Raw genomic sequence first — 27,683 nt, forward strand, 5'->3', positions numbered from 1 at the left:
AATTTCCTCCCAAAAAGGTGTAAATCTTTAACAATGTTGAATTTATTGAGATGGGTTGGGAGACAGAAATTCAAACCCTTCTTTAAGACATTTGCTTGAGACCCAGTAATAGTGTGTTTAGATAAATTAATAATTCTGAAAGAGTTAGATTTAACACCAAGTGACTCTGTCAATTTCTTTTGTTCCTGTTCTTGGTAGAGCCCCTGAACCCCCATCTGCCTCTGTCCCTTAAAAAAGGCCAGGAAGAGGTTAAATAGAAGGGGTCTTATTGGCACTAGTTGGTGACAGCTGTACGGGATCCTTCCGGGTGGAGGGGGCAGTTGGCATCAAACCCAGAAGGGGGTGAAGAGGTTTTGGAAAGCGATAGTCTCCTCCCTTCGGAAATAACATATCCTATCTTTAAATAACTCCATCGCTGCGAGCTGTCTCCTCCATCCAGTCCTTTAGAGATCGACCCAGGAGCTGACACTCTAAACATGGGCTGGAGGCTCAGCCTCCTGGCCCTGCTGCCCCTCCTGAGCGGTGAGTCTGTATGTGCGGGGGTCATATGTAATCTGTGGGGTTCTTATAGACAGGACAGGTGTCGTGTACACATTTATATAATAAGGGAACATACCTCATCGGGGGGAAATATCCAACCGTCCTACACATCTGGAGTATATACAGTTAGGTCCATATATATTTGGACAGAGACAACATTTTTCTAATTTTGCTTCTAGACATTACCACAATGAATTTTAAACAAAACAATTCAGATGCAGTTGAAGTTCAGACTTTCAGCTTTCATTTGAGGGGATCCACATTAAAATTGGATGAAGGGTTTAGGAGTTTCAGCTCCTTAACATGTGCCACCCTGTTTTTAAAGGGACCAAAAGTAATTGGACAGATTAAACAATTGTAAATAAAATGTTCATTTCTAGTACTTGGCTGAAAACCCTTTGTTGGCAATGACTGCCTGAAGTCTTGAACTCATGGACATCACCAGACGCTGGGTTTCCTCCTTTTTGATGCTCTGCCAGGCCTTCACTGTGGTGGTTTTCAGTTGCTGTTTGTTTGTGGGCCTTTCTGTCTGAAGTTTAGTCTTTAACAAGTGAAATGCATGCTCAATTGGGTTGAGATCAGGTGACTGACTTGGCCATTCAAGAATATTCCACTTCTTTGCTTTAATAAACTCCTGGGTTGCTTTGGCTTTATGTTTTGGGTCATCGTCCATCTGTAGTATGAAACGACGGCCAATCAGTTTGGCTGCATTTGGCTGGATCTGAGCACACAGTATGGCTCTGAATACATCAGAATTCATTCGGCTGCTTCTGTCCTGTGTCACATCATCAATAAACACTAGTGACCCAGTGCCACTGGCAGCCATGCATGCCCGCGCCATCACACTGCCTCCGCCATGTTTTACAGATGATGTGGTATGCTTTGGATCATGAGCTGTACCACGCCTTCGCCATACTTTTCTCTTTCCATCATTCTGGTAGAGGTTGATCTTGGTTTCATCTGTCCAAAGAAAGTTCTTCCAGAACTGTGCTGGCTTTTATAGATGTTTTTTTAGCAAAGTTCAGTCTAGCCTTTTTCTTCTTGATGCTTATGAGTGACTTGCACTGTGCAGTGAACCCTCTGTAGTTACTTACATGCAGTCTTCTCTTTATGGTAGATTTGGATATTGATACGCCTACCTCCTGGAGAGTGTTGTTCACTTGGTTGGCTGTTGTGAAGGGGATTCTCTTCACCATGGAGATTATTCTGCGATCATCCACCACTGTTGTCTTCCGTGGGCGCCCAGGTCTTTTTGCATTGATGAGTTCACCAGTGCTTTCTTTCTTTCTCAGGATGTACCAAACTCAAGATTTTGCCTCTCCTAATATTGTAGCAATTTCTCGGATGGGTTTTTTCTGTTTTTGCAGCTTAAGGATGGCTTGTTTCACCTGCATGGAGAGCTCCTTTGACCGCATGTTTACTTCACAGCAAAACCTTCCAAATGCAAGCACCACAGCTCAAATCAACTCCAGGCCTTTTATCTGCTTAATGGAGAATGACATAACGAAGGGATTGCCCACACCTGTCCATGAAATAGCCTTGGAGTCAATTGTCCAATTACTTATGGTCCCTTTAAAAGCAGGGTGGCACATGTTAAGGAGCTGAAACTCCTAAACCCTTCATCCAATTTTAATGTGGATCCCCTCAAATGAAAGCTGAAAGTCTGAACTTCAACTGCATCTGAATTGTTTTGTTTAAAATTCATTGTGGTAATGTCTAGAACCAAAATTAGAAAAATGTTGTCTCTGTCCAAATATATATGGACCTAACTGTATGTATATATATTGTTCCCACAGTATACAGTACAGACCAAAAGTTTGGACACACATACCTCTTGAAGCTCATCAAGAGAATGCCAAGAGTGTGCAAAGCAGTCATCAAAGCAAAAGGTGGCTACTTTGAAGAATCTAGAATATAAGACATATTTTCAGTTGTTTCACACTTTTTTGTTAAGTATATAATTCCACATGTGGTAATTCATAGTTTTGATGCCTTCAGTGTGAATGTACAATTTTCATAGTCAAGAAAATACAGAAAAATCTTTAAATGAGAAGGTGTGTCCAAACTTTTGGCCTGTACTGTACGTGGGCCCATTTTACGGCGAGTGGCCCTTGACTTCACGCCTTGTTTCCGGTTTGAAAATGGTGCAACAGACTAAACAGGTTTTATGCATATTGGTTACAAAGACAAAACAGAGCTTAGTGGTCACACACTGTATAGGGACACAGAGCTTAGTGGTTACACGCTGTATAGGGGTACAGAGCTTAGTGGTCACACACTGTATAGGGGCAGAGAGCTTATTGGTTACATACTGTATAGGGGCACAGAGCTTAGTGGTTACACACTGTATAGAGGCACAGAGCTTAGTGGTTACACACTGTATAGGGGCACAGAGCTTAGGGGTCACACACTGTATAGGGGCACAGAGCTTAATGGTTACACACTGTATAGGGGCACAGAGCTTAGTGGTCACACACTGTATAGAGGCACAGAGCTTAGTGGTTACACACTGTATAGGGGCACAGAGCTTAGGGGTCACACACTGTATAGGGGCACAGAGCTTAATGGTTACACACTGTATAGAGGCACAGAGCTTAGTGGTTGCACACTGTATAGGGGCACAGAGCTTAGTGGTCACACACTGTATAGGGGCACAGAGCTTAATGGTTACACACTGTATAGGGGCACAGAGCTTAGTGGTTACACACTGTATAGGGGCACAGAGCTTAATGGTTACACACTGTATAGGAGCAGAGAGCTTAGTGGTTACACACTGTATAGGGGCACAGAGCTTAGTGGTTACACACTGTATAGGGGCAGAGAGCTTAGTGGTTACACTCTGTATAGAGGCACAGAGCTTAATGGTTACACACTGTATAGGAGCACAGAGCTTAGTGGTAATACACTGTATAGGGGCACAGAGCTTAGTAGTTACACATTGTATAGGGGCACAGAGCTTAGTGGTCACACACTGTATAGGGGCACAGAGCTTAGTGGTAATACACTGTATAGGGGCATAGAGCTTAGTAGTTACACATTGTATAGGGGCACAGAGCTTAGTGGTCACACACTGTATAGGGGCACAGAGCTTAGTGGTTACACACTGTATAGGGGTACAGAGCTTAGTGGTCACACACTGTATAGGGGCAGAGAGCTTAGTGGTTACATACTGTATAGGGGCACAGAGCTTAGTGGTCACACACTATATAGAGGCACAGAGCTTAGTGGTTACACACTGTATAGGGGCACAGAGCTTAGGGGTCACACACTGTATAGGGGCACAGAGCTTAATGGTTACACACTGTATAGAGGCACAGAGCTTAGTGGTTGCACACTGTATAGGGGCACAGAGCTTAGTGGTCACACACTGTATAGGGGCACAGAGCTTAATGGTTACACACTGTATAGGGGCACAGAGCTTAGTGGTTACACACTGTATAGGGGCACAGAGATTAATGGTTACACACTGTATAGGAGCAGAGAGCTTAGTGGTTACACACTGTATAGGGGCACAGAGCTTAGTGGTTACACTCTGTATAGAGGCACAGAGCTTAGAGGTTACACACTGTATAGGAATACAGAGCTTAGTGGTTACACACTGTATAGGAGCAGAGAGCTTAGTGGTTACACACTGTATAGGGGCACAGAGCTTAGTGGTTACACACTGTATAGGGGCACAGAGCTTAGTGGTTACACACTGTATAGGAGCAGAGAGCTTAGTGGTTACACACTGTATAGGGGCACAGAGCTTAGTGGTTACACACTGTATAGGGGCAGAGAGCTTAGTGGTTACACTCTGTATAGAGGCACAGAGCTTAGAGGTTACACACTGTATAGGAGCACAGAGCTTAGTGGTAATACACTGTATAGGGGCACAGAGCTTAGTAGTTACACATTGTATAGGGGCACAGAGCTTAGTGGTCACACACTGTATAGGGGCACAGAGCTTAGTGGTAATACACTGTATAGGGGCATAGAGCTTAGTAGTTACACATTGTATAGGGGCACAGAGCTTAGTGGTCACACACTGTATAGGGGCACAGAGCTTAGTGGTTACACATTGTATAGGGGCACAGAGCTTAGTAGTTACACATTGTATAGAGGCAGAGAGCTTAGAGTTACACGTTGTATAGGGGCACAGAGCTTAGTGGTTACACACTGTATAGGGGCACAGAGCTTAGTGGTAATACACTGTATAGGGGCATAGAGCTTAGTAGTTACACATTGTATAGGGGCACAGAGCTTAGTGGTCACACACTGTATAGGGGCACAGAGCTTAGTGGTTACACATTGTATAGGGGCACAGAGCTTAGTAGTTACACATTGTATAGAGGCAGAGAGCTTAGAGTTACACGTTGTATAGGGGCACAGAGCTTAGTGGTTACACATTGTATAGAGGCAGAGAGCTTAGAGTTACACGTTGTATAGGGGCACAGAGCTTAGTAGTTGCACATTGTGTGGGGGCACAGAGCTTAGTAGTTGCACATTATATAGGGGCACAGAGCTTAGTAGTTGCACATAGTATAGGGGCACAGAGCTTAGTGGTTTCACATCAATGAGACAAGGCTTGGAGGTTACAAATCAGTACTGAGGCATAGAGCTTGCTGGTTAACGCTGTAAAATCCAGACTCTAGCCTGGTATGTTTGTCCAAAATCTGGACTAGTCACTGCACTAAATCTGTAACTGTGGAGCCACATATAAGACCGCCATGTTGTAAATGTCACATGAATAGTTGGGGGCCGTGGTACAGATTCTGCTTTGAGACCCCGGAGCTTCACTTTACCCCTCCGCTTGCTCCTGTAGCCATAATGCACACCCAGCGGACGATGACAAGCAATCTCTTTTTTGTCTCTTAGGTTTTATGGCGAATGAGGAAAAACGACTGATCGATGATTTATTCTCAAATTATGATAAAATGTCCCGACCCGTCAAATCCATCAAAGACATCATCGAAGTCAAACTGAAACTCACACTGACCAACCTCATCTCCTTGGTGAGCAATCACTTCTTTATTACAATCGGTGGGGTCAGTCCAGCAGCACAGAATATTTAAAGAGAGAAGAGTTTTGGTCCAATAGGATAATAGTTATGGAGTAGGATGGTCATCCAGTAAGACGATCGGTAGGATGATCAAGTGGAGTAAAGAAGGTCCCTACAGCAGTACAGAGCATTTCAGGAAATGAGGTCACAAACAGTGGAAAAACGAAAACCATCAGCAACACAGAGTATTATAGGAGAGCATTGCGCCATCTAGTGGGAAATTCCAGGTCGGGATTTACATGGAGGGAGACGTAGAGTCCTCAGCAGTGCAGAGCATTTCAGGAGAGATGTCTTCCACGTAGTGAAAAGAGCAAGGTCCTGCCAGCAGCACAGAGTATTTCAGGTAAACAGTGTGCTAATCTGGTTGGAGGTCGCAGACAGAAAAGAATATAGTGGAAGGAGCAGATTCCCCAGCAGCACAGAGTATTTAAGGAGATACTTAGTGTTACAAGGGTCAGCGTTCCTCACAACAAGAATATTGTTGGGAAGTGACAGACCCAATTACTTAGTGGGAGGAACAAAGTCTCCAGCAGCACAGAGCATTTCTGCAAAAGATGCACTGACATTTGCTATTCTTTTTTTTGCTAGAATGAGAAGGAAGAGACGATGACAACCAGTGTGTGGCTGCTGCTGGTAAGGAAACCGATTGTGGAGTCAGATGACTTGATATATACGCTCTCTGGATGCATTATAGGTTTCTAGATTCTTCAGTCAGGAGTATGAGGTGTCTTTTCCTGAAACAGAGCTCCAAATCCACTGCATGTATAAAAAAATTCTGTCTACCTGCAGCCACAACTAGGGGGAGCTTAAGAGCTTACGGCATACTGTGTTATTATTGTATTCAATGTATAAATTGCATGCAGTATGCTCCTGAGCTCCCTCTAGTGGAGCGGTACGCTGTATGCTCCTGAGCTCCCTCTAGTGGACGGTATGCAGTATGCTCCTGAGCTCCCTCTAGTGGAGCAGTATGCAGTATGCTCCTGAGCTCCCTCTAGTGGAGCGGTATGCAGTATGCTCCTGAGCTCCCTCTAGTGGAGCGGCATGCAGTATGGTCCTGAGCTCCCTCTAGTGGAGCGGTATGCAGTATGCTCCTGAGCTCCCTCTAGTGGAACGGTATGCAGTATGCTCCTGAGCTCCCCCTAGTGGAATGGTATGCAGTATGCTCCTGAGCTCCCCCTAGAGGAACGGTATGCAGTATGCTCCTGAGCTCCCCCTAGTGGAACGGTATGCAGTATGCTCCTGTGCTCCCTCTAGTGGAATGGGATGCAGTATGCTCCTGTGCTCCCTCTAGTGGAACGGTATGCAGCATGCTCCTGAGCTCCCCCGAGTGGAACAGTATGCAGTATGCTCCTGAGCTCCTTCTAGTGGAGCGGTATGCAGTATGCTCCTGAGCTCCCTCTAGTGGAACGGTATGCAGTATGCTCCTGAGCTCCCTCTAGTGGAACGGTATGCAGTATGCTTCTGAGCTCCCTCTAGTGGAGTGGTATGCAGTATGCTCCTGTGCTCCCTCTAGTGGAATGGTATGCAGTATGCTCCTGAGCTCCCTCTAGTGGAACGGTATGCAGTATGCTCCTGAGCTCCCTCTAGTGGAACGGTATGCAGTATGCTTCTGAGCTCCCTCTAGTGGAGTGGTATGCAGTATGCTCCTGTGCTCCCTCTAGTGGAATGGTATGCAGTATGCTCCTGAGCTCCCTCTAGTGGAAGGGTATGCAGTATGCTCTTGAGCTCCCTCTAGTGGATGGTATGCAGTATGTTCCTGTGCTCCCTCTAGTGGATGGTATGTAGTATGCTCCTGCGCTCCCTCTAGTGGACGGTATGCAGTATGCTCCTGAGCTCCCTCTAGTGGATGGTATGCAGTATGCTCCTGAACTCCCTCTAGTGGACGGTATGCAGTATGCTCCTGCGCTCCCTCTAGTGGACGGTATGCAGTATGCTCCTGAGCTCCCTCTAGTGGACGGTATGCAGTATGTTCCTGAGCTCCCTCTAGTGGACAGTATGCAGTAAGCTCCTGAGCTCCCTCTAGTGGAACAGTATGCAGTATGCTCTTGAGCTCCCTCTAGTGGATCAGTATGCAGTATGCTTCTGAGCTCCCTCTAGTGGTAAGGTATGCAGTATGCTCCTGAGCTCCCCCTAGTGGCACGGTATGCAGTATGCTACTGTGCTCCCTTTAGTGGAACGATATGCAGTATGCTCCTGTGCTCCATCTAGTGGAACGGTATGCAGTATGCTCCTGCGCTCCCTCTAGTGGAACGGTATGCAGTATGCTCCTGTGCTCCATCTAGTGGAACAGTATACTGTATGCTCCTGAGCTCCCTCTAGTGGAGCGGCATGCAGTATGCTCCTGAGCTCCCTCTAGTGGACGGTATGCATTATGCTCCCCAGCTCCCTCTAGTGGAACGGTATGCAGTATGCTCTTGAGCTCCCTCTAGTGGATGGTATGCAGTATGCTCCTGAGCTCCCTCTAGTGGACGGTATTCAGTATGCTTCTGAGCTCCCTCTAGAGGAACTGTATGCAGTATGCTCCTGAGCTCCCCCTAGTGGAACGGTATGCAGTATGCTCCTGAGCTCCCTCTAGTGGATGGTATGCAGTATGTTCCTGAGCTCCCCCTAGTGGAACGGTATGCAGTATGCTCCTGAGCTCCCTCTAGTGGATGGTATGCAGTATGCTCCTGAGCTCCCTCTAGTGGAGCGGTATGCAGTATGCTCTTGAGCTCACTCTAGTGGAACGGTATGCAGTATGCTCCGGAGCTCCTTCTAGTGGAGCGGTATGCTGTATGCTCCTGAGCTCCCTCTAGTGGAGCGGTATGCAGTATGCTCCTGAGCTCCCTCTAGTGGAGTGGTATGCTGTATGCTCCTGAGCTCCCTCTAGTGGAGCGGTATGCAGTATGCTCCTGAGCTCCCTCTAGTGGAGCGGTATGCTGTATGCTCCTGAGCTCCCTCTAGTGGAGCGGTATGCAGAATGGTCCTGAGCTCCCTCTAGTGGAGCGGTATGCAGTATGGTCCTGAGCTCCCTCTAGTAGAGCGGTATGCAGTATGCCCCTGAGCTCCCTCTAGTGGAATGGTATGCAGTATGCTCCTGAGCTCCCTCTAGTGGAACAGTATGCTGTATGCTCTTGAGCTCCCCCTAGTGGAGCGGTATGCAGTATGGCCCTGAGCTCCCTCTAGTGGAGTGGTATGCAGTATGCTCCTGAGCTCCCTCTAGTGGAGCGGCATGCAGTATGCTCCTGAGCTCCCTCTAGTGGACGGTATGCAGTATGCTCCTGAGCTCTCTCTAGTGGAGCAGTATGCAGTATGCTCCTCAGCTCCCTCTAGTGGAGGGGTATGCAGTATGCTCCTCAGCTCCCTCTAGTGGAGCGGTATGCAGTATGCTCCTGAGCTCCCTCTAGTGGAGCGGTATGCAATATGCTCTTGTGCTCCCTCTAGTGGAGCGGTATGCAGTATGCTTTTGAGCTCCCTCTAGTGGACGTTATGCAGTATGCTCCTCAGCTCCCTCTAGTGGAACGGTATGCAGTATGCTCTTGAGCTCCCTCTAGTGGATGGTATGCAGTATGCTCCTGAGCTCCCTCTAGTGGAGCGGTATGCAATATGCTCTTGTGCTCCCTCTAGTGGAGCGGTATGCAGTATGCTTTTGAGCTCCCTCTAGTGGACGGTATGCAGTATGCTCCTCAGCTCCCTCTAGTGGAACGGTATGCAGTATGCTCTTGAGCTCCCTCTAGTGGATGGTATGCAGTATGCTCCTGAGCTCCCTCTAGTGGACGGTATTCAGTATGCTTCTGAGCTCCCTCTAGAGGAACAGTATGCAGTATGCTCCTGAGCTCCCCCTAGTGGAACGGTATGCAGTATGCTCCTGAGCTCCCTCTAGTGGATGGTATGCAGTATTTTCCTGTGCTCCCTCTAGTGGACGGTATGCAGTATGCTCCTGAGCTCCCTCTAGTGGAGTGGTATGCAGTATGCTCCTGAGCTCCCTCTAGTGGAACAGTATGCAGTATGCTCCTGAGCTCCCTCTAGTGGAGCGGTATGCAGTATGCTCCTGAGCTCCCTCTAGTGGAGCGGTATGCTGTATGCTCCTGAGCTCCCTCTAGTGGAGCGGTATGCAGTATGCTCCTGAGCTCCCTCTAGTGGAGCGGTATGCTGTATGCTCCTGAGCTCCCTCTAGTGGAGCGGTATGCAGAATGGTCCTGAGCTCCCTCTAGTGGAGCGGTATGCAGTATGGTCCTGAGCTCCCTCTAGTAGAGCGGTATGCAGTATGCCCCTGAGCTCCCTCTAGTGGAAAGGTATGCAGTATGCTCCTGAGCTCCCTCTAGTGGAACAGTATGCTGTATGCTCTTGAGCTCCCCCTAGTGGAGCGGTATGCAGTATGGCCCTGAGCTCCCTCTAGTGGAGTGGTATGCAGTATGCTCCTGAGCTCCCTCTAGTGGAGCGGCATGCAGTATGCTCCTGAGCTCCCTCTAGTGGACGGTATGCAGTATGCTCCTGAGCTCTCTCTAGTGGAGCAGTATGCAGTATGCTCCTCAGCTCCCTCTAGCGGAGCGGTATGCAGTATGTTCCTGAGCTCCCTCTAGTGGAGCGGTATGCAATATGCTCTTGTGCTCCCTCTAGTGGACAGTATGCAGTATGCTCCTGAGCTCCCTCTAGTGGAGGGGTATGCACTATGCTCCTCAGATCCCTCTAGTGGAGCGGTATGCAGTATGCTCCTGAGCTCCCTCTAGTGGAGCGGTATGCAATATGCTCTTGTGCTCCCTCTAGTGGAGCGGTATGCAGTATGCTTTTGAGCTCCCTCTAGTGGACGTTATGCAGTATGCTCCTCAGCTCCCTCTAGTGGAACGGTATGCAGTATGCTCTTGAGCTCCCTCTAGTGGATGGTATGCAGTATGCTCCTGAGCTCCCTCTAGTGGACGGTATTCAGTATGCTTCTGAGCTCCTTCTAGAGGAACAGTATGCAGTATGCTCCTGAGCTCCCCCTAGTGGAACGGTATGCAGTATGCTCCTGAGCTCCCTCTAGTGGATGGTATGCAGTATTTTCCTGTGCTCCCTCTAGTGGACGGTATGCAGTATGCTCCTGAGCTCCCTCTAGTGGAGTGGTATGCAGTATGCTCCTGAGCTCCCTCTAGTGGAACAGTATGCAGTATGCTCCTGAGCTCCCTCTAGTGGAGCGGTATGCAGTATGCTCCTGAGCTCCCTCTAGTGGAGCGGTATGCAGTATGCCCCTGAGCTCCCTCTAGTGGAGCGGTATGCAGTATGGTCCTGAGCTCCCTCTAGTGGAGAGGTATGCAGTATGCTCCTGAGCTCCCTCTAGTGGAGAGGTACGCAGTATGCTCTTGAGCTCCCTCTTGTGAACGGTATGCAGTATCCTCCTGAGCTCCCTCTAGTGGAATGGTATGCAGTATGCTCCTGAGCTCCCTCTACTGGAATGGTATGCAGTATGCTCCTGAGCTCCATCTAGGGGAACAGTATGCTATATGCTCTTGAGCTCCCCCTAGTGGAGCGGTATGCAGTATGGTCCTGAGCTCCCTCTAGTGGAGCGGTATGCAGTATGCTCCTGAGCTCCCTCTAGTGGAACAGTATGCAGTATGCTCCTGAGCTCCCCCTAGTGGAGCGGTATGCAGTATGGTCCTGAGCTCCCTCTAGTAGAGCGGTATGCAGTATGCTCCTGAGCTCCCCCTAGTGGAACAGTATGCAGTATGCTCCTGAGCTCCCCCTAGTAGAGCGGTATGCAGTATGCTCCTGAGCTCCCTCTAGTGGAACAGTATGCAGTATGCTCCTGAGCTCCCTCTAGTGGAACGGTATGCAGTATGCTCCTGAACTCCCTCTAGTGGAACGGTATGCAGTATGCTCCTGAGATCCATCTAGTGGAACAGTATACTGTATGCTCTTGAGCTCCCCCTAGTGGAGCGGTATGCAGTATGCTCCTGAGCTCCCTCTAGTGGAATGGCATGCAGTATGCTCCTGAGCTCCCTCTAGTGGAGCGGTATGCAGTATGCTCCTGAGCTCCCTCTAGTAAAGCGGCATGCAGTATGCTCCTCAGCTCCCTCTAGTGGAGAGGTATGCAGTATGCTCCTGAGCTCCCTCTAGTGGAGCGGTATGCAGTATGCTCCTGAGCTCCCTCTAGTGGAGCGGTATGCAGTATGCTCCTGAGCTCCCTCTAGTGGAGCGGTATGCAGTATGCTCCTGAGCTCCCTCTAGTGGAGCGGCATGCAGTATGCTCCTGAGCTCCCTCTAGTGGAATGGCATGCAGTATGCTCCTGAGCTCCCTCTAGTGGAGCGGTGTGCAGTATGCTCCTGAGCTCCCTCTAGTGGAGCGGTATGCAGTATGCTCCTGAGCTCCCTTTAGTGGAGCGGCATGCAGTATGCTCCTGAGCTCCCTCTAGTGAAGCGGCATGCAGTATGCTCCTGAGCTCCCTCTAGTGGAGCGGCATGCAGTATGCTCCTGAGCTCCCTCTAGTGGAGCGGCATGCAGTATGCTCCTGAGCTCCCTCTAGTGGAGCGGTATGCAGTATGCTCCTCAGCTCCCTCTAGTGGAGCGGTATGCAGTATGCTCCTGAGCTCCCTCTAGTGGAGCGGTATGCAATATGCTCTTGTGCTCCCTCTAGTGGAGCGGTATGCAGTATGCTCCTGAGCTCCCTCTAGTGGAGTGGTATGCAGTATGCTCCTGAGCTCCCCCTAGTGGAACGGTATGCAGTATGCTCCTGAGCCCCCTCTAGTGGAGCGGTATGCTGTATGCTCCTGAGCTCCCTCTAGTGGACGGTATGCAGTATGCTCCTGAGCTCCCTCTAGTGGAGCGGTATGCAGTATGCTTCTGAGCTCCCTCTAGTGGACGGTATGCAGTATGCTCCTGTGCTCCCTCTAGTGGAGCGGTATGCAGTATGCTTCTGAGCTCCCTCTAGTGGAGCGGTATGCAGTATGTTCCTGAGCTCCCTCTAGTGGAGCAGTATGCTCCTGAGCTCCCTCTAGTAGAGCGGTATGCAGTATGCTCCTGAACTCCCTCTAGTGGATGATATGCAGTATGTTCCTGTGCTCCCTCTAGTGGACGGTATGCAGTATGCTCCTGAGTTCCCTCTAGTGGACGGTATGCAGTATGCTCCTGAGCTCCCTCTAATGGACGGTGTGCAGTATGCTCCTGAGCTCCCTGTAGTGGAACAGTATGCAGTATGCTCTTGAGCTCCCTCTAGTGGACGGTATGCATTATGCTCCCCAGCTCCCTCTAGTGGAACGGTATGCAGTATGCTCTTGAGCTCCCTCTAGTGGATGGTATGCAGTATGCTCCTGAGCTCCCTCTAGTGGAACAGTATGATGTATGCTCTTGAGCTCCCCCTAGTGGATCGGTATGCAGCATGGTCCTGAGCTCCCTCTAGTGGAGCGTTATGCAGTATGCTCCTGAGCTCCCTCTAGTGGAACAGTATGCAGTATGCTCCTGAGCTCCCCCTAGTGGAGCGGTATGCAGTATGGTCCTGAGCTCCCTCTAGTAGAGCGGTATGCAGTATGCTCCTGAGCTCCCCCTAGTGGAACAGTATGCAGTATGCTCCTGAGCTCCCCCTAGTAGAGCGGTATGCAGTATGCTCCTGAGCTCCCTCTAGTGGAACAGTATGCAGTATGCTCCTGAGCTCCCTCTAGTGGAGCGGGGTATGCAGTATGCTCCTGAGCTCCCCCTAGTAGAGCGGTATGCAGTATGCTCCTGAGCTCCCTCTAGTGGAACGGTATGCAGTATCCTCCTGAGCTCCCTCTAGTGGAACGGTATGCAGTATGCTCCTGAGCTCCCTCTAGTGGAACAGTATGCAGTATGCTCCTGAGTTCCATCTGGTGGAACAGTATACTGTATGCTCTTGAGCTCCCCCTAGTGGAGCGGTATGCAGTATGGTCCTGAGCTCCCTCTAGTGGAACGGTATGCAGTATGCTCCTGTGCTCCCTCTAGTGGAGCGGTATGCTGTATGCTCTTGAGCTCCCCCTAGTGGAGCGGTATGCAGTATGGTCCTGAGCTCCCTCTAGTAGGGCGGTATGCAGTATGCTCTTGAGCTCCCCCTAGTGGAGCGGTATGCAGTATGGTCCTGAGCTCCCTCTAGTGGAACGGTATGCAGTATGCTCCTGAGCTCCCTCTAGTGGAATGGCATGCAGTATGCTCCTAAACTCCCTCTAGTGGAGCGGTATGCAGTATGCTCCTGTGCTCCCTCTAGTGGAGCGGTATGCTGTATGCTCTTGAGCTCCCCCTAGTGGAGCGGTATGCAGTATGGTCCTGAGCTCCCTCTAGTAGGGCGGTATGCAGTATGCTCCTGAGCTCCCTCTAGTGGAATGGCATGCAGTATGCTCCTAAGCTCCCTCTAGTGGAGCGGTATGCAGTATGCTCCTGAGCTCCCTCTAGTAGAGCGGCATGCAGTATGCTCCTCAGCTCCCTCTAGTGGAGAGGTATGCAGTATGCTCCTGAGCTCCCTCTAGTGGAGCGGTATGCAGTATGCTCCTGAGCTCCCTCTAGTGGAGCGGTATGCAGTATGCTCCTGAGCTACCTCTAGTGGAGCGGTATGCAGTATGCTCCTGAGCTCCCTCTAGTGGAGCGGTATGCAGTATGCTCCTGAGCTCCCTCTAGTGGAGCGGTATGCAGTATGCTCCTGAGCTCCCTCTAGTGGAATGGCTTGCAGTATGCTCCTAAGCTCCCTCTAGTGGAGCGGTATGCAGTATGCTCCTGAGCTCCCTCTAGTAGAGCGGCATGCAGTATGCTCCTCAGCTCCCTCTAGTGGAGAGTTATGCAGTATGCTCCTGAGCTCCCTCTAGTGGAGCGGTATGCAGTATGCTCCTGAGCTCCCTCTAGTGGAGCGGTATGCAGTATGCTCCTGAGCTACCTCTAGTGGAGCGGTATGCAGTATCCTCCTGAGCTCCCTCTAGTGGAGCGGTATGCAGTATGCTCCTGAGCTCCCTCTAGTGGAGCGGTATGCAGTATGCTCCTGAGCTCCCTCTAGTGGAGCGGCATGCAGTATGCTCCTGAGCTCCCTCTAGTGGAACGGTATGCAGTATCCTCCTGAGCTCCCTCTAGTGGAACGGTATGCAGTATGCTCCTGAGCTCCCTCTAGTGGAACGGTATGCAGTATGCTCCTGAGTTCCATCTGGTGGAACAGTATACTGTATGCTCTTGAGCTCCCCCTAGTGGAGCGGTATGCAGTATGGTCCTGAGCTCCCTCTAGTGGAACGGTATGCAGTATGCTCCTGTGCTCCCTCTAGTGGAGCGGTATGCTGTATGCTCTTTAGCTCCCCCTAGTGGAGCGGTATGCAGTATGGTCCTGAGCTCCCTCTAGTAGGGCGGTATGCAGTATGCTCCTGAGCTCCCTCTAGTGGAATGGCATGCAGTATGCTCCTAAGCTCCCTCTAGTGGAGCGGTATGCAGTATGCTCCTGAGCTCCCTCTAGTAGAGCGGCATGCAGTATGCTCCTCAGCTCCCTCTAGTGGAGAGGTATGCAGTATGCTCCTGAGCTCCCTCTAGTGGAGCGGTATGCAGTATGCTCCTGAGCTCCCTCTAGTGGAGCGGTATGCAGTATGCTCCTGAGCTACCTCTAGTGGAGCGGTATGCAGTATGCTCCTGAGCTCCCTCTAGTGGAGCGGTATGCAGTATGCTCCTGAGCTCCCTCTAGTGGAGCGGTATGCAGTATGCTCCTCAGCTCCCTCTAGTGGAGCGGTATGCAGTATGCTCCTGAGCTCCCTCTAGTGGAGCGGTATGCAATATGCTCTTGTGCTCCCTCTAGTGGAGCGGTATGCAGTATGCTCCTGAGCTCCCTCTAGTGGAGTGGTATGCAGTATGCTCCTGAGCTCCCCCTAGTGGAACGGTATGCAGTATGCTCCTGAGCCCCCTCTAGTGGAGCGGTATGCTGTATGCTCCTGAGCTCCCTCTAGTGGACGGTATGCAGTATGCTCCTGAGCTCCCTCTAGTGGAGCGGTATGCAGTATGCTTCTGAGCTCCCTCTAGTGGACGGTATGCAGTATGCTCCTGTGCTCCCTCTAGTGGAGCGGTATGCAGTATGCTTCTGAGCTCCCTCTAGTGGAGCGGTATGCAGTATGTTCCTGAGCTCCCTCTAGTGGAGCAGTATGCTCCTGAGCTCCCTCTAGTAGAGCGGTATGCAGTATGCTCCTGAACTCCCTCTAGTGGATGATATGCAGTATGTTCCTGTGCTCCCTCTAGTGGACGGTATGCAGTATGCTCCTGAGTTCCCTCTAGTGGACGGTATGCAGTATGCTCCTGAGCTCCCTCTAATGGACGGTGTGCAGTATGCTCCTGAGCTCCCTCTAGTGGAACAGTATGCAGTATGCTCTTGAGCTCCCTCTAGTGGACGGTATGCATTATGCTCCCCAGCTCCCTCTAGTGGAACGGTATGCAGTATGCTCTTGAGCTCCCTCTAGTGGATGGTATGCAGTATGCTCCTGAGCTCCCTCTAGTGGAACAGTATGATGTATGCTCTTGAGCTCCCCCTAGTGGATCGGTATGCAGCATGGTCCTGAGCTCCCTCTAGTGGAGCGTTATGCAGTATGCTCCTGAGCTCCCTCTAGTGGAACAGTATGCAGTATGCTCCTGAGCTCCCTCTAGTGGAGCGGTATGCAGTATGGTCCTGAGCTCCCTCTAGTAGAGCGTTATGCAGTATGCTCCTGAGCTCCCTCTAGTGGAACAGTATGCAGTATGCTCCTGAGCTCCCTCTAGTGGAGCGGTATGCAGTATGGTCCTGAGCTCCCTCTAGTAGAGCGGTATGCAGTATGCTCCTGAGCTCCCTCTAGTGGAACAGTATGCAGTATGCTCCTGAGCTCCCTCTAGTGGAGCGGGGTATGCAGTATGCTCCTGAGCTCCCCCTAGTAGAGCGGTATGCAGTATGCTCCTGAGCTCCCTCTAGTGGAACGGTATGCAGTATCCTCCTGAGCTCCCTCTAGTGGAACGGTATGCAGTATGCTCCTGAGCTCCCTCTAGTGGAACAGTATGCAGTATGCTCCTGAGTTCCATCTGGTGGAACAGTATACTGTATGCTCTTGAGCTCCCCCTAGTGGAGCGGTATGCAGTATGGTCCTGAGCTCCCTCTAGTGGAACGGTATGCAGTATGCTCCTGTGCTCCCTCTAGTGGAGCGGTATGCTGTATGCTCTTGAGCTCCCCCTAGTGGAGCGGTATGCAGTATGGTCCTGAGCTCCCTCTAGTAGGGCGGTATGCAGTATGCTCTTGAGCTCCCCCTAGTGGAGCGGTATGCAGTATGGTCCTGAGCTCCCTCTAGTGGAACGGTATGCAGTATGCTCCTGAGCTCCCTCTAGTGGAATGGCATGCAGTATGCTCCTAAACTCCCTCTAGTGGAGCGGTATGCAGTATGCTCCTGTGCTCCCTCTAGTGGAGCGGTATGCTGTATGCTCTTGAGCTCCCCCTAGTGGAGCGGTATGCAGTATGGTCCTGAGCTCCCTCTAGTAGGGCGGTATGCAGTATGCTCCTGAGCTCCCTCTAGTGGAATGGCATGCAGTATGCTCCTAAGCTCCCTCTAGTGGAGCGGTATGCAGTATGCTCCTGAGCTCCCTCTAGTAGAGCGGCATGCAGTATGCTCCTCAGCTCCCTCTAGTGGAGAGGTATGCAGTATGCTCCTGAGCTCCCTCTAGTGGAGCGGTATGCAGTATGCTCCTGAGCTCCCTCTAGTGGAGCGGTATGCAGTATGCTCCTGAGCTACCTCTAGTGGAGCGGTATGCAGTATGCTCCTGAGCTCCCTCTAGTGGAGCGGTATGCAGTATGCTCCTGAGCTCCCTCTAGTGGAGCGGTATGCAGTATGCTCCTGAGCTCCCTCTAGTGGAATGGCATGCAGTATGCTCCTAAGCTCCCTCTAGTGGAGCGGTATGCAGTATGCTCCTGAGCTCCCTCTAGTAGAGCGGCATGCAGTATGCTCCTCAGCTCCCTCTAGTGGAGAGTTATGCAGTATGCTCCTGAGCTCCCACTAGTGGAGCGGTATGCAGTATGCTCCTGAGCTCCCTCTAGTGGAGCGGTATGCAGTATGCTCCTGAGCTACCTCTAGTGGAGCGGTATGCAGTATGCTCCTGAGCTCCCTCTAGTGGAGCGGTATGCAGTATGCTCCTGAGCTCCCTCTAGTGGAGCGGTATGCAGTATGCTCCTGAGCTCCCTCTAGTGGAGCGGCATGCAGTATGCTCCTGAGCTCCCTCTAGTGGAACGGTATGCAGTATCCTCCTGAGCTCCCTCTAGTGGAACGGTATGCAGTATGCTCCTGAGCTCCCTCTAGTGGAACGGTATGCAGTATGCTCCTGAGTTCCATCTGGTGGAACAGTATACTGTATGCTCTTGAGCTCCCCCTAGTGGAGCGGTATGCAGTATGGTCCTGAGCTCCCTCTAGTGGAACGGTATGCAGTATGCTCCTGTGCTCCCTCTAGTGGAGCGGTATGCTGTATGCTCTTTAGCTCCCCCTAGTGGAGCGGTATGCAGTATGGTCCTGAGCTCCCTCTAGTAGGGCGGTATGCAGTATGCTCCTGAGCTCCCTCTAGTGGAATGGCATGCAGTATGCTCCTAAGCTCCCTCTAGTGGAGCGGTATGCAGTATGCTCCTGAGCTCCCTCTAGTAGAGCGGCATGCAGTATGCTCCTCAGCTCCCTCTAGTGGAGAGGTATGCAGTATGCTCCTGAGCTCCCTCTAGTGGAGCGGTATGCAGTATGCTCCTGAGCTCCCTCTAGTGGAGCGGTATGCAGTATGCTCCTGAGCTCCCTCTAGTGGAGCGGTATGCAGTATGCTCCTGAGCTCCCTCTAGTGGAGCGGTATGCAGTATGCTCCTGAGCTCCCTCTAGTGGAATGGCATGCAGTATGCTCCAAAGCTCCCTCTAGTGGAGCGGTATGCAGTATGCTCCTGAGCTCCCTCTAGTAGAGCGGCATGCAGTATGCTCCTCAGCTCCCTCTAGTGGAGAGGTATGCAGTATGCTCCTGAGCTCCCTCTAGTGGAGCGGTATGCAGTATGCTCCTGAGCTCCCTCTAGTGGAGCGGTATGCAGTATGCTCCTGAGCTACCTCTAGTGGAGCGGTATGCTGTATGCTCCTGAGCTCCCCCTAGTGGAATGGTATGCAGTATGCTCCTGAGCTCCCTCTAGTAGAGCGGTATGCAGTATGTTCCTGAGCTCCCCCTAGTGGAATGGTATGCAGTATGCTCCTGAGCTCCCTCTAGTGGAGCGGTATGCAGTATGCTCTTGAGCTCACTCTAGTGGAACGGTATGCAGTATGCTCCTGAGCTCCTTCTAGTGGAGCGGTATGCTGTATGCTCCTGAGCTCCTTCTAGTGGAGCGGTATGCAGTATGCTCCTGAGCTCCCTCTAGTGGAGCGGTATGCAGTATGCTCCTGAGCCCCCTCTAGTGGAGCGGTATGCAGTATGCCCCTGAGCTCCCTCTAGTGGAGCGGTACGCTGTATGCTCCTGAGCTCCCTCTAGTGGAGCGGTATGCAGTATGCTCCTGAGCTCCCCCTAGTAGAGCGGTATGCAGTATGCTCCTGAGCTCCCTCTAGTGGAACGGTATGCAGTATCCTCCTGAGCTCCCTCTAGTGGAACGGTATGCAGTATGCTCCTGAGCTCCATCTAGTGGAACGGTATGCAGTATGCTCCTGAGTTCCATCTAGTGGAGCGGTATGCAGTATGGTCCTGAGCTCCCTCTAGTAGAGCGGCATGCAGTATGCTCCTCAGCTCCCTCTAGTGGAGAGTTATGCAGTATGCTCCTGAGCTCCCACTAGTGGAGCGGTATGCAGTATGCTCCTGAGCTCCCTCTAGTGGAGCGGTATGCAGTATGCTCCTGAGCTACCTCTAGTGGAGCGGTATGCAGTATGCTCCTGAGCTCCCTCTAGTGGAGCGGTATGCAGTATGCTCCTGAGCTCCCTCTAGTGGAGCGGTATGCAGTATGCTCCTGAGCTCCCTCTAGTGGAGCGGCATGCAGTATGCTCCTGAGCTCCCTCTAGTGGAACGGTATGCAGTATCCTCCTGAGCTCCCTCTAGTGGAACGGTATGCAGTATGCTCCTGAGCTCCCTCTAGTGGAACGGTATGCAGTATGCTCCTGAGTTCCATCTGGTGGAACAGTATACTGTATGCTCTTGAGCTCCCCCTAGTGGAGCGGTATGCAGTATGGTCCTGAGCTCCCTCTAGTGGAACGGTATGCAGTATGCTCCTGTGCTCCCTCTAGTGGAGCGGTATGCTGTATGCTCTTTAGCTCCCCCTAGTGGAGCGGTATGCAGTATGGTCCTGAGCTCCCTCTAGTAGGGCGGTATGCAGTATGCTCCTGAGCTCCCTCTAGTGGAATGGCATGCAGTATGCTCCTAAGCTCCCTCTAGTGGAGCGGTATGCAGTATGCTCCTGAGCTCCCTCTAGTAGAGCGGCATGCAGTATGCTCCTCAGCTCCCTCTAGTGGAGAGGTATGCAGTATGCTCCTGAGCTCCCTCTAGTGGAGCGGTATGCAGTATGCTCCTGAGCTCCCTCTAGTGGAGCGGTATGCAGTATGCTCCTGAGCTCCCTCTAGTGGAGCGGTATGCAGTATGCTCCTGAGCTCCCTCTAGTGGAGCGGTATGCAGTATGCTCCTGAGCTCCCTCTAGTGGAATGGCATGCAGTATGCTCCAAAGCTCCCTCTAGTGGAGCGGTATGCAGTATGCTCCTGAGCTCCCTCTAGTAGAGCGGCATGCAGTATGCTCCTCAGCTCCCTCTAGTGGAGAGGTATGCAGTATGCTCCTGAGCTCCCTCTAGTGGAGCGGTATGCAGTATGCTCCTGAGCTCCCTCTAGTGGAGCGGTATGCAGTATGCTCCTGAGCTACCTCTAGTGGAGCGGTATGCTGTATGCTCCTGAGCTCCCCCTAGTGGAATGGTATGCAGTATGCTCCTGAGCTCCCTCTAGTAGAGCGGTATGCAGTATGTTCCTGAGCTCCCCCTAGTGGAATGGTATGCAGTATGCTCCTGAGCTCCCTCTAGTGGAGCGGTATGCAGTATGCTCTTGAGCTCACTCTAGTGGAACGGTATGCAGTATGCTCCTGAGCTCCTTCTAGTGGAGCGGTATGCTGTATGCTCCTGAGCTCCTTCTAGTGGAGCGGTATGCAGTATGCTCCTGAGCTCCCTCTAGTGGAGCGGTATGCAGTATGCTCCTGAGCCCCCTCTAGTGGAGCGGTATGCAGTATGCCCCTGAGCTCCCTCTAGTGGAGCGGTACGCTGTATGCTCCTGAGCTCCCTCTAGTGGAGCGGTATGCAGTATGCTCCTGAGCTCCCCCTAGTAGAGCGGTATGCAGTATGCTCCTGAGCTCCCTCTAGTGGAACGGTATGCAGTATCCTCCTGAGCTCCCTCTAGTGGAACGGTATGCAGTATGCTCCTGAGCTCCATCTAGTGGAACGGTATGCAGTATGCTCCTGAGTTCCATCTAGTGGAGCGGTATGCAGTATGGTCCTGAGCTCCCTCTAGTAGGGCGGTATGCAGTATGCTCCTGAGCTCCCTCTAGTGGAATGGCATGCAGTATGCTCCTGAGCTCCCTCTAGTGGAGCGGTATGCAGTATGCTCCTGAGCTCCCTCTAGTAGAGCGGCATGCAGTATGCTCCTCAGCTCCCTCTAGTGGAGAGGTATGCAGTATGCTCCTGAGCTCCCTCTAGTGGAGCGGTATGCAGTATGCTCCTGAGCTCCCTCTAGTGGAGCGGTATGCAGTATGCTCCTGAGATCCCTCTAGTGGAGCGGTATGCAGTATGCTCCTGAGCTCCCTCTAGTGGAGCGGTATGCAGTATGCTCCTGAGCTCCCTCTAGTGGAGCGGCATGCAGTATGCTCCTGAGCTCCCTCTAGTGGAATGGCATGCAGTATGCTCCTGAGCTCCCTCTAGTGGAGCGGTGTGCAGTATGCTCCTGAGCTCCCTCCAGTGGAGCGATATGCAGTATGCTCCTGAGCTCCCTCTAGTGGAGCGGCATGCAGTATGCTCCTGAGCTCCCTCTAGTGAAGCGGCATCCAGTATGCTCCTGAGCTCCCTCTAGTGGAGCGGCATGCAGTATGCTCCTGAGCTCCCTCTAGTGGAGCGGCATGCAGTATGCTCCTGAGCTCTCTCTAGTGGAGCGGTATGCAGTATGCTCCTCAGCTCCCTCTAGTGGAGCGGTATGCAGTATGCTCCTGAGCTCCCTCTAGTGGAGCGTTATGCAATATGCTCTTGTGCTCCCTCTAGTGGAGCGGTATGCAGTATGCTCCTGAGCTCCCTCTAGTGGAGTGGTATGCAGTATGCTCCTGAGCTCCCCCTAGTGGAACGGTATGGAGTATGCTCCTGAGCCCCCTCTAGTGGAGCGGTATGCTGTATGCTCCTGAGCTCCCTCTAGTGGACGGTATGCAGTATGCTCCTGAGCTCCCTCTAGTGGAGCGGTATGCAGTATGCTCCTGAGCTCCCTCTAGTGGAGCGGTATGCAGTATGCTTCTGAGCTCCCTCTAGTGGACGGTATGCAGTATGCTCCTGTGCTCCCTCTAGTGGAGCGGTATGCAGTATGCTTCTGAGCTCCCTCTAGTGGAGCGGTATGCAGTATGCTCCTGAGCTCCCTCTAGTGGAGCAGTATGCTCCTGAGCTCCCTCTAGTAGAGCGGTATGCAGTATGCTCCTGAACTCCCTCTAGTGGATGATATGCAGTATGTTCCTGTGCTCCCTCTAGTGGACGGTATGCAGTATGCTCCTGAGCTCCCTCTAGTGGACGGTATGCAGTATGCTCCTGAGCTCCCTCTAATGGACGGTATGCAGTATGCTCCTGAGCTCCCTCTAGTGGAACAGTATGCAGTATGCTCTTGAGCTCCCTCTAGTGGACGGTATGCAGTATGCTCCTGAGCTCCCTCTAGTGGAGCGGTATGCAGTATGCTCTTGAGCTCCCTCTAGTGGACGGTATGCATTATGCTCCCCAGCTCCCTCTAGTGGAACGGCATGCAGTATGCTCTTGAGCTCCCTCTAGTGGATGGTATGCAGTATGCTCCTGAGCTCCCTCCAGTGGACGGTATTCAGTATGCTTCTGAGCTCCCTCTAGAGGAACTGTATGCAGTATGCTCCTGAGCTCCCCCTAGTGGAACGGTATGCAGTATGCTCCTGAGCTCCCTCTAGTGGATGGTATGCAGTATGTTCCTGAGCTCCCCCTAGTGGAATGGTATGCAGTATGCTCCTGAGCTCCCTCTAGTGGATGGTATGCAGTATGTTCCTGAGCTCCCCCTAGTGGAATGGTATGCAGTATGCTCCTGAGCTCCCTCTAGTGGAGCGGTATGCAGTATGCTCTTGAGCTCACTCTAGTGGAACGGTATGCAGTATGCTCCTGAGCTCCCTCTAGTGGAACGGTATGCAGTATGCTCCTGAGCTCCCTCTAGTGGATGGTATGCAGTATGTTCCTGAGCTCCCCCTAGTGGAATGGTATGCAGTATGCTCCTGAGCTCCCTCTAGTGGAGCGGTATGCAGTATGCTCTTGAGCTCACTCTAGTGGAACGGTATGGAGTATGCTCCTCAGCTCCCTCTAGTGGAGAGGTATGAAGTATGCTCCTGAACTCCCTCTAGTGGAGCGGTATGCAGTATGCTCCTGAGCTCCCTCTAGTGGAGCGGTATGCAGTATGCTCCTGAGCTCCCTCTAGTGGAGCGGTATGCAGTATTCTCCTGAGATCCCTCTAGTGGAGCGGTATGCAGTATGCTCCTGAGCTCCCTCTAGTGGAGCGGCATGCAGTATGCTCCTGAGCTCCCTCTAGTGGAATGGCATGCAGTATGCTCCTGAGCTCCCTCTAGTGGAGCGGTGTGCAGTATGCTCCTGAGCTCCCTCTAGTGGAGCGGTATGCAGTATGCTCCTGAGCTCCCTCTAGTAGGGCGGTATGCAGTATGCTCCTGAGCGCCCTCTAGTGGAACAGTATGCAGTATGCTCCTGAGCTCCCCCTAGTGGAGCGGTATGCAGTATGGTCCTGAGCTCCCTCTAGTAGAGCGGTATGCAGTATGCTCCTGAGCTCCCCCTAGTGGAACAGTATGCAGTATGCTCCTGAGCTCCCCCTAGTAGAGCGGTATGCAGTATGCTCCTGAGCTCCCTCTAGTGGAACAGTATGCAGTATGCTCCTGAGCTCCCTCTAGTGGAGCGGGGTATGCAGTATGCTCCTGAGCTCCCCCTAGTAGAGCGGTATGCAGTATGCTCCTGAGCTCCCTCTAGTGGAACGGTATGCAGTATCCTCCTGAGCTCCCTCTAGTGGAACGGTATGCAGTATGCTCCTGAGCTCCCTCTAGTGGAACGGTATGCAGTATGCTCCTGAGTTCCATCTGGTGGAACAGTATACTGTATGCTCTTGAGCTCCCCCTAGTGAAGCGGTATGCAGTATGGTCCTGAGCTCCCTCTAGTGGAACGGTATGCAGTATGCTCCTGTGCTCCCTCTAGTGGAGCGGTATGCTGTATGCTCTTGAGCTCCCCCTAGTGGAGCGGTATGCAGTATGGTCCTGAGCTCCCTCTAGTAGGGCGGTATGCAGTATGCTCTTGAGCTCCCCCTAGTGGAGCGGTATGCAGTATGGTCCTGAGCTCCCTCTAGTGGAACGGTATGCAGTATGCTCCTGTGCTCCCTCTAGTGGAGCGGTATGCTGTATGCTCTTGAGCTCCCCCTAGTGGAGCGGTATGCAGTATGGTTCTGAGCTCCCTCTAGTAGGGCGGTATGCAGTATGCTCCTGAGCTCCCTCTAGTGGAATGGCATGCAGTATGCTCCTAAGCTCCCTCTAGTGGAGCTGTATGCAGTATGCTCCTGAGCTCCCTCTAGTAGAGCGGCATGCAGTATGCTCCTCAGCTCCCTCTAGTGGAGAGGTATGCAGTATGCTCCTGAGCTCCCTCTAGTGGAGCGGTATGCAGTATGCTCCTGAGCTCCCTCTAGTGGAGCGGTATGCAGTATGCTCCTGAGCTACCTCTAGTGGAGCGGTATGCAGTATGCTCCTGAGCTCCCTCTAGTGGAGCGGTATGCAGTATGCTCCTGAGCTACCTCTAGAGGAGCGGTATGCAGTATGCTCCTGAGCTCCCTCTAGTGGAATGGCATGCAGTATGCTCCTAAGCTCCCTCTAGTGGAGCGGTATGCAGTATGCTCCTGAGCTCCCTCTAGTAGAGCGGCATGCAGTATGCTCCTCAGCTCCCTCTAGTGGAGAGGTATGCAGTATGCTCCTGAGCTCCCTCTAGTGGAGCGGTATGCAGTATGCTCCTGAGCTCCCTCTAGTGGAGCGGTATGCAGTATGCTCCTGAGCTACCTCTAGTGGAGCGGTATGCAGTATGCTCCTGAGCTCCCTCTAGTGGAGCGGTATGCAGTATGCTCCTGAGCTCCCTCTAGTAGAGCGGTATGCAGTATGCTCCTGAGCTCCCTCTAGTGGAGCGGCATGCAGTATGCTCCTGAGCTCCCTCTAGTGGAATGGCATGCAGTATGCTCCTGAGCTCCCTCTAGTGGAGCGGTGTGCAGTATGCTCCTGAGCTCCCTCTAGTGGAGCGGTATGCAGTATGCTCCTGAGCTCCCTCTAGTGGAGCGGCATGCAGTATGCTCCTGAGCTCCCTCTAGTGAAGCGGCATGCAGTATGCTCCTGAGCTCCCTCTAGTGGAGCGGCATGCACTATGCTCCTGAGCTCCCTCTAGTGGAGCGGCATGCAGTATGCTCCTGAGCTCCCTCTAGTGGAGCGGTATGCAGTATGCTCCTGAGCTCCCTCTAGTGGAGCGGTATGCAGTATGCTCCTCAGCTCCCTCTAGTGGAGCAGTATGCAGTATGCTCCTGAGCTCCCTCTAGTGGAGCGGTATGCAATATGCTCTTGTGCTCCCTCTAGTGGAGCGGTATGCAGTATGCTCCTGAGCTCCCCCTAGTGGAACGGTATTCAGTATGCTCCTGAGCCCCCTCTAGTGGAGCGGTATGCTGTATGCTCCTGAGCTCCCTCTAGTGGACGGTATGCAGTATGCTCCTGAGCTCCCTCTAGTGGAGCGGTATGCAGTATGCTTCTGAGCTCCCTCTAGTGGACGGTATGCAGTATGCTCCTGTGCTCCCTCTAGTGGAGCGGTATGCAGTATGCTTCTGAGCTCCCTCTAGTGGAGCGGTATGCAGTATGCTCCTGAGCTCCCTCTAGTGGAGCAGTATGCTCCTGAGCTCCCTCTAGTAGAGCGGTATGCAGTATGCTCCTGAACTCCCTCTAGTGGATGATATGCAGTATGTTCCTGTGCTCCCTCTAGTGGACGGTATGCAGTATGCTCCTGAGCTCCCTCTAGTGGACGGTATGCAGTATGCTTCTGAGCTCCCTCTAATGGACGGTATGCAGTATGCTCCTGAGCTCCCTCTAGTGGAACAGTATGCAGTATGCTCTTGAGCTCCCTCTAGTGGACGGTATGCAGTATGCTCCTGAGCTCCCTCTAGTGGAGCGGTATGCAGTATGCTCTTGAGCTCCCTCTAGTGGACGGTATGCATTATGCTCCCCAGCTCCCTCTAGTGGAACGGTATGCAGTATGCTCTTGAGCTCCCTCTAGTGGATGGTATGCAGTATGCTCCTGAGCTCCCTCTAGTGGATGGTATGCAGTATGCTCCTGAGCTCCCTCTAGTGGACGGTATTCAGTATGCTTCTGAGCTCCCTCTAGTGGATGGTATGCAGTATGCTCCTGAGCTCCCTCTAGTGGATGGTATGCAGTATGCTCCTGAGCTCCCTCTAGTGGACGGTATTCAGTATGCTTCTGAGCTCCCTCTAGAGGAACTGTATGCAGTAAGCTCCTGAGCTCCTCCTAGTGGAACGGTATGCAGTATGCTCCTGAGCTCCCTCTAGTGGATGGTATGCAGTATGTTCCTGAGCTCCCCCTAGTGGAATGGTATGCAGTATGCTCCTGAGCTCCCTCTAGTGGAGCGGTATGCTGTATGCTCCTGAGCTCCCTCTAGTGGAGCGGTATGCAGTATGCTCCTGAGCTCCCTCTAGTGGAGCGGTATGCAGTATGCTCCTGAGCTCCCCCTAGTAGAGCGGTATGCAGTATGCTCCTGAGCTCCCTCTAGTGGAACGGTATGCAGTATCCTCCTGAGCTCCCTCTAGTGGAACGGTATGCAGTATGCTCCTGAGCTCCATCTAGTGGAACGGTATGCAGTATGCTCCTGAGTTCCATCTAGTGGAACAGTATACTGTATGCTCTTGAGCTCCCCTAGTGGAGCGGTATGCAGTATGGTCCTGAGCTCCATCTAGTGGAGCGGTATGCAGTATGGTCCTGAGCTCTCTCTAGTGGAACGGTATGCAGTATGCTCCTGTGCTCCCTCTAGTGGAGCGGTATGCTGTATGCTCTTGAGCTTCCCCTAGTGGAGCGGTATGCAGTATGGTCCTGAGCTCCCTCTAGTAGGGCGGTATGCAGTATGCTCCTGAGCTCCCTCTAGTGGAATGGCATGCAGTATGCTCCTGAGCTCCCTCTAGTGGAGCGGTATGCAGTATGCTCTTGAGCTCCCTCTAGTGGACGGTATGCATTATGCTCCCCAGCTCCCTCTAGTGGAACGGCATGCAGTATGCTCTTGAGCTCCCTCTAGTGGATGGTATGCAGTATGCTCCTGAGCTCCCTCTAGTGGACGGTATTCAGTATGCTTCTGAGCTCCCTCTAGAGGAACTGTATGCAGTATGCTCCTGAGCTCCCCCTAGTGGAACGGTATGCAGTATGCTCCTGAGCTCCCTCTAGTGGATGGTATGCAGTATGTTCCTGAGCTCCCCCTAGTGGAATGGTATGCAGTATGCTCCTGAGCTCCCTCTAGTGGAGCGGTATGCAGTATGCTCTTGAGCTCACTCTAGTGGAACGGTATGCAGTATGCTCCTGAGCTCCCTCTAGTGGAACGGTATGCAGTATGCTCCTGAGCTCCCTCTAGTGGATGGTATGCAGTATGTTCCTGAGCTCCCCCTAGTGGAATGGTATGCAGTATGCTCCTGAGCTCCCTCTAGTGGAGCGGTATGCAGTATGCTCTTGAGCTCACTCTAGTGGAACGGTATGCAGTATGCTCCTCAGCTCCCTCTAGTGGAGAGGTATGAAGTATGCTCCTGAACTCCCTCTAGTGGAGAGGTATGCAGTATGCTCCTGAGCTCCCTCTAGTGGAGCGGTATGCAGTATGCTCCTGAGCTCCCTCTAGTGGAGCGGTATGCAGTATGCTCCTGAGATCCCTCTAGTGGAGCG

General features: G+C 52.1%; 1 protein-coding gene across 2 annotated transcripts in view; it reads left to right on the top strand.

Moving 5' to 3' along the window:
• Window positions 1-371: 371 nt before the first annotated feature.
• Window positions 372-27,683, top strand: part of LOC141167121 (acetylcholine receptor subunit epsilon-like) — a 109,462-nt gene continuing 82,150 nt past the window's right edge. For both annotated transcript variants that reach the window (XM_073654487.1, XM_073654488.1), the window contains exons 1-3: window positions 372-522; window positions 5,398-5,534; window positions 6,170-6,214. In XM_073654487.1, the coding sequence (XP_073510588.1) occupies window positions 477-522; window positions 5,398-5,534; window positions 6,170-6,214 (228 nt within the window). In that variant the 5' untranslated portion in view covers window positions 372-476. The remainder of the gene's footprint in view (window positions 523-5,397; window positions 5,535-6,169; window positions 6,215-27,683) is intronic.

Source organism: Phyllobates terribilis, unplaced genomic scaffold (genome assembly GCF_046119375.1).
Source record: "Phyllobates terribilis strain yellow unplaced genomic scaffold, ASM4611937v1 Scaffold_11__3_contigs__length_659146591, whole genome shotgun sequence".
Taxonomy (NCBI): domain Eukaryota; kingdom Metazoa; phylum Chordata; class Amphibia; order Anura; family Dendrobatidae; genus Phyllobates; species Phyllobates terribilis.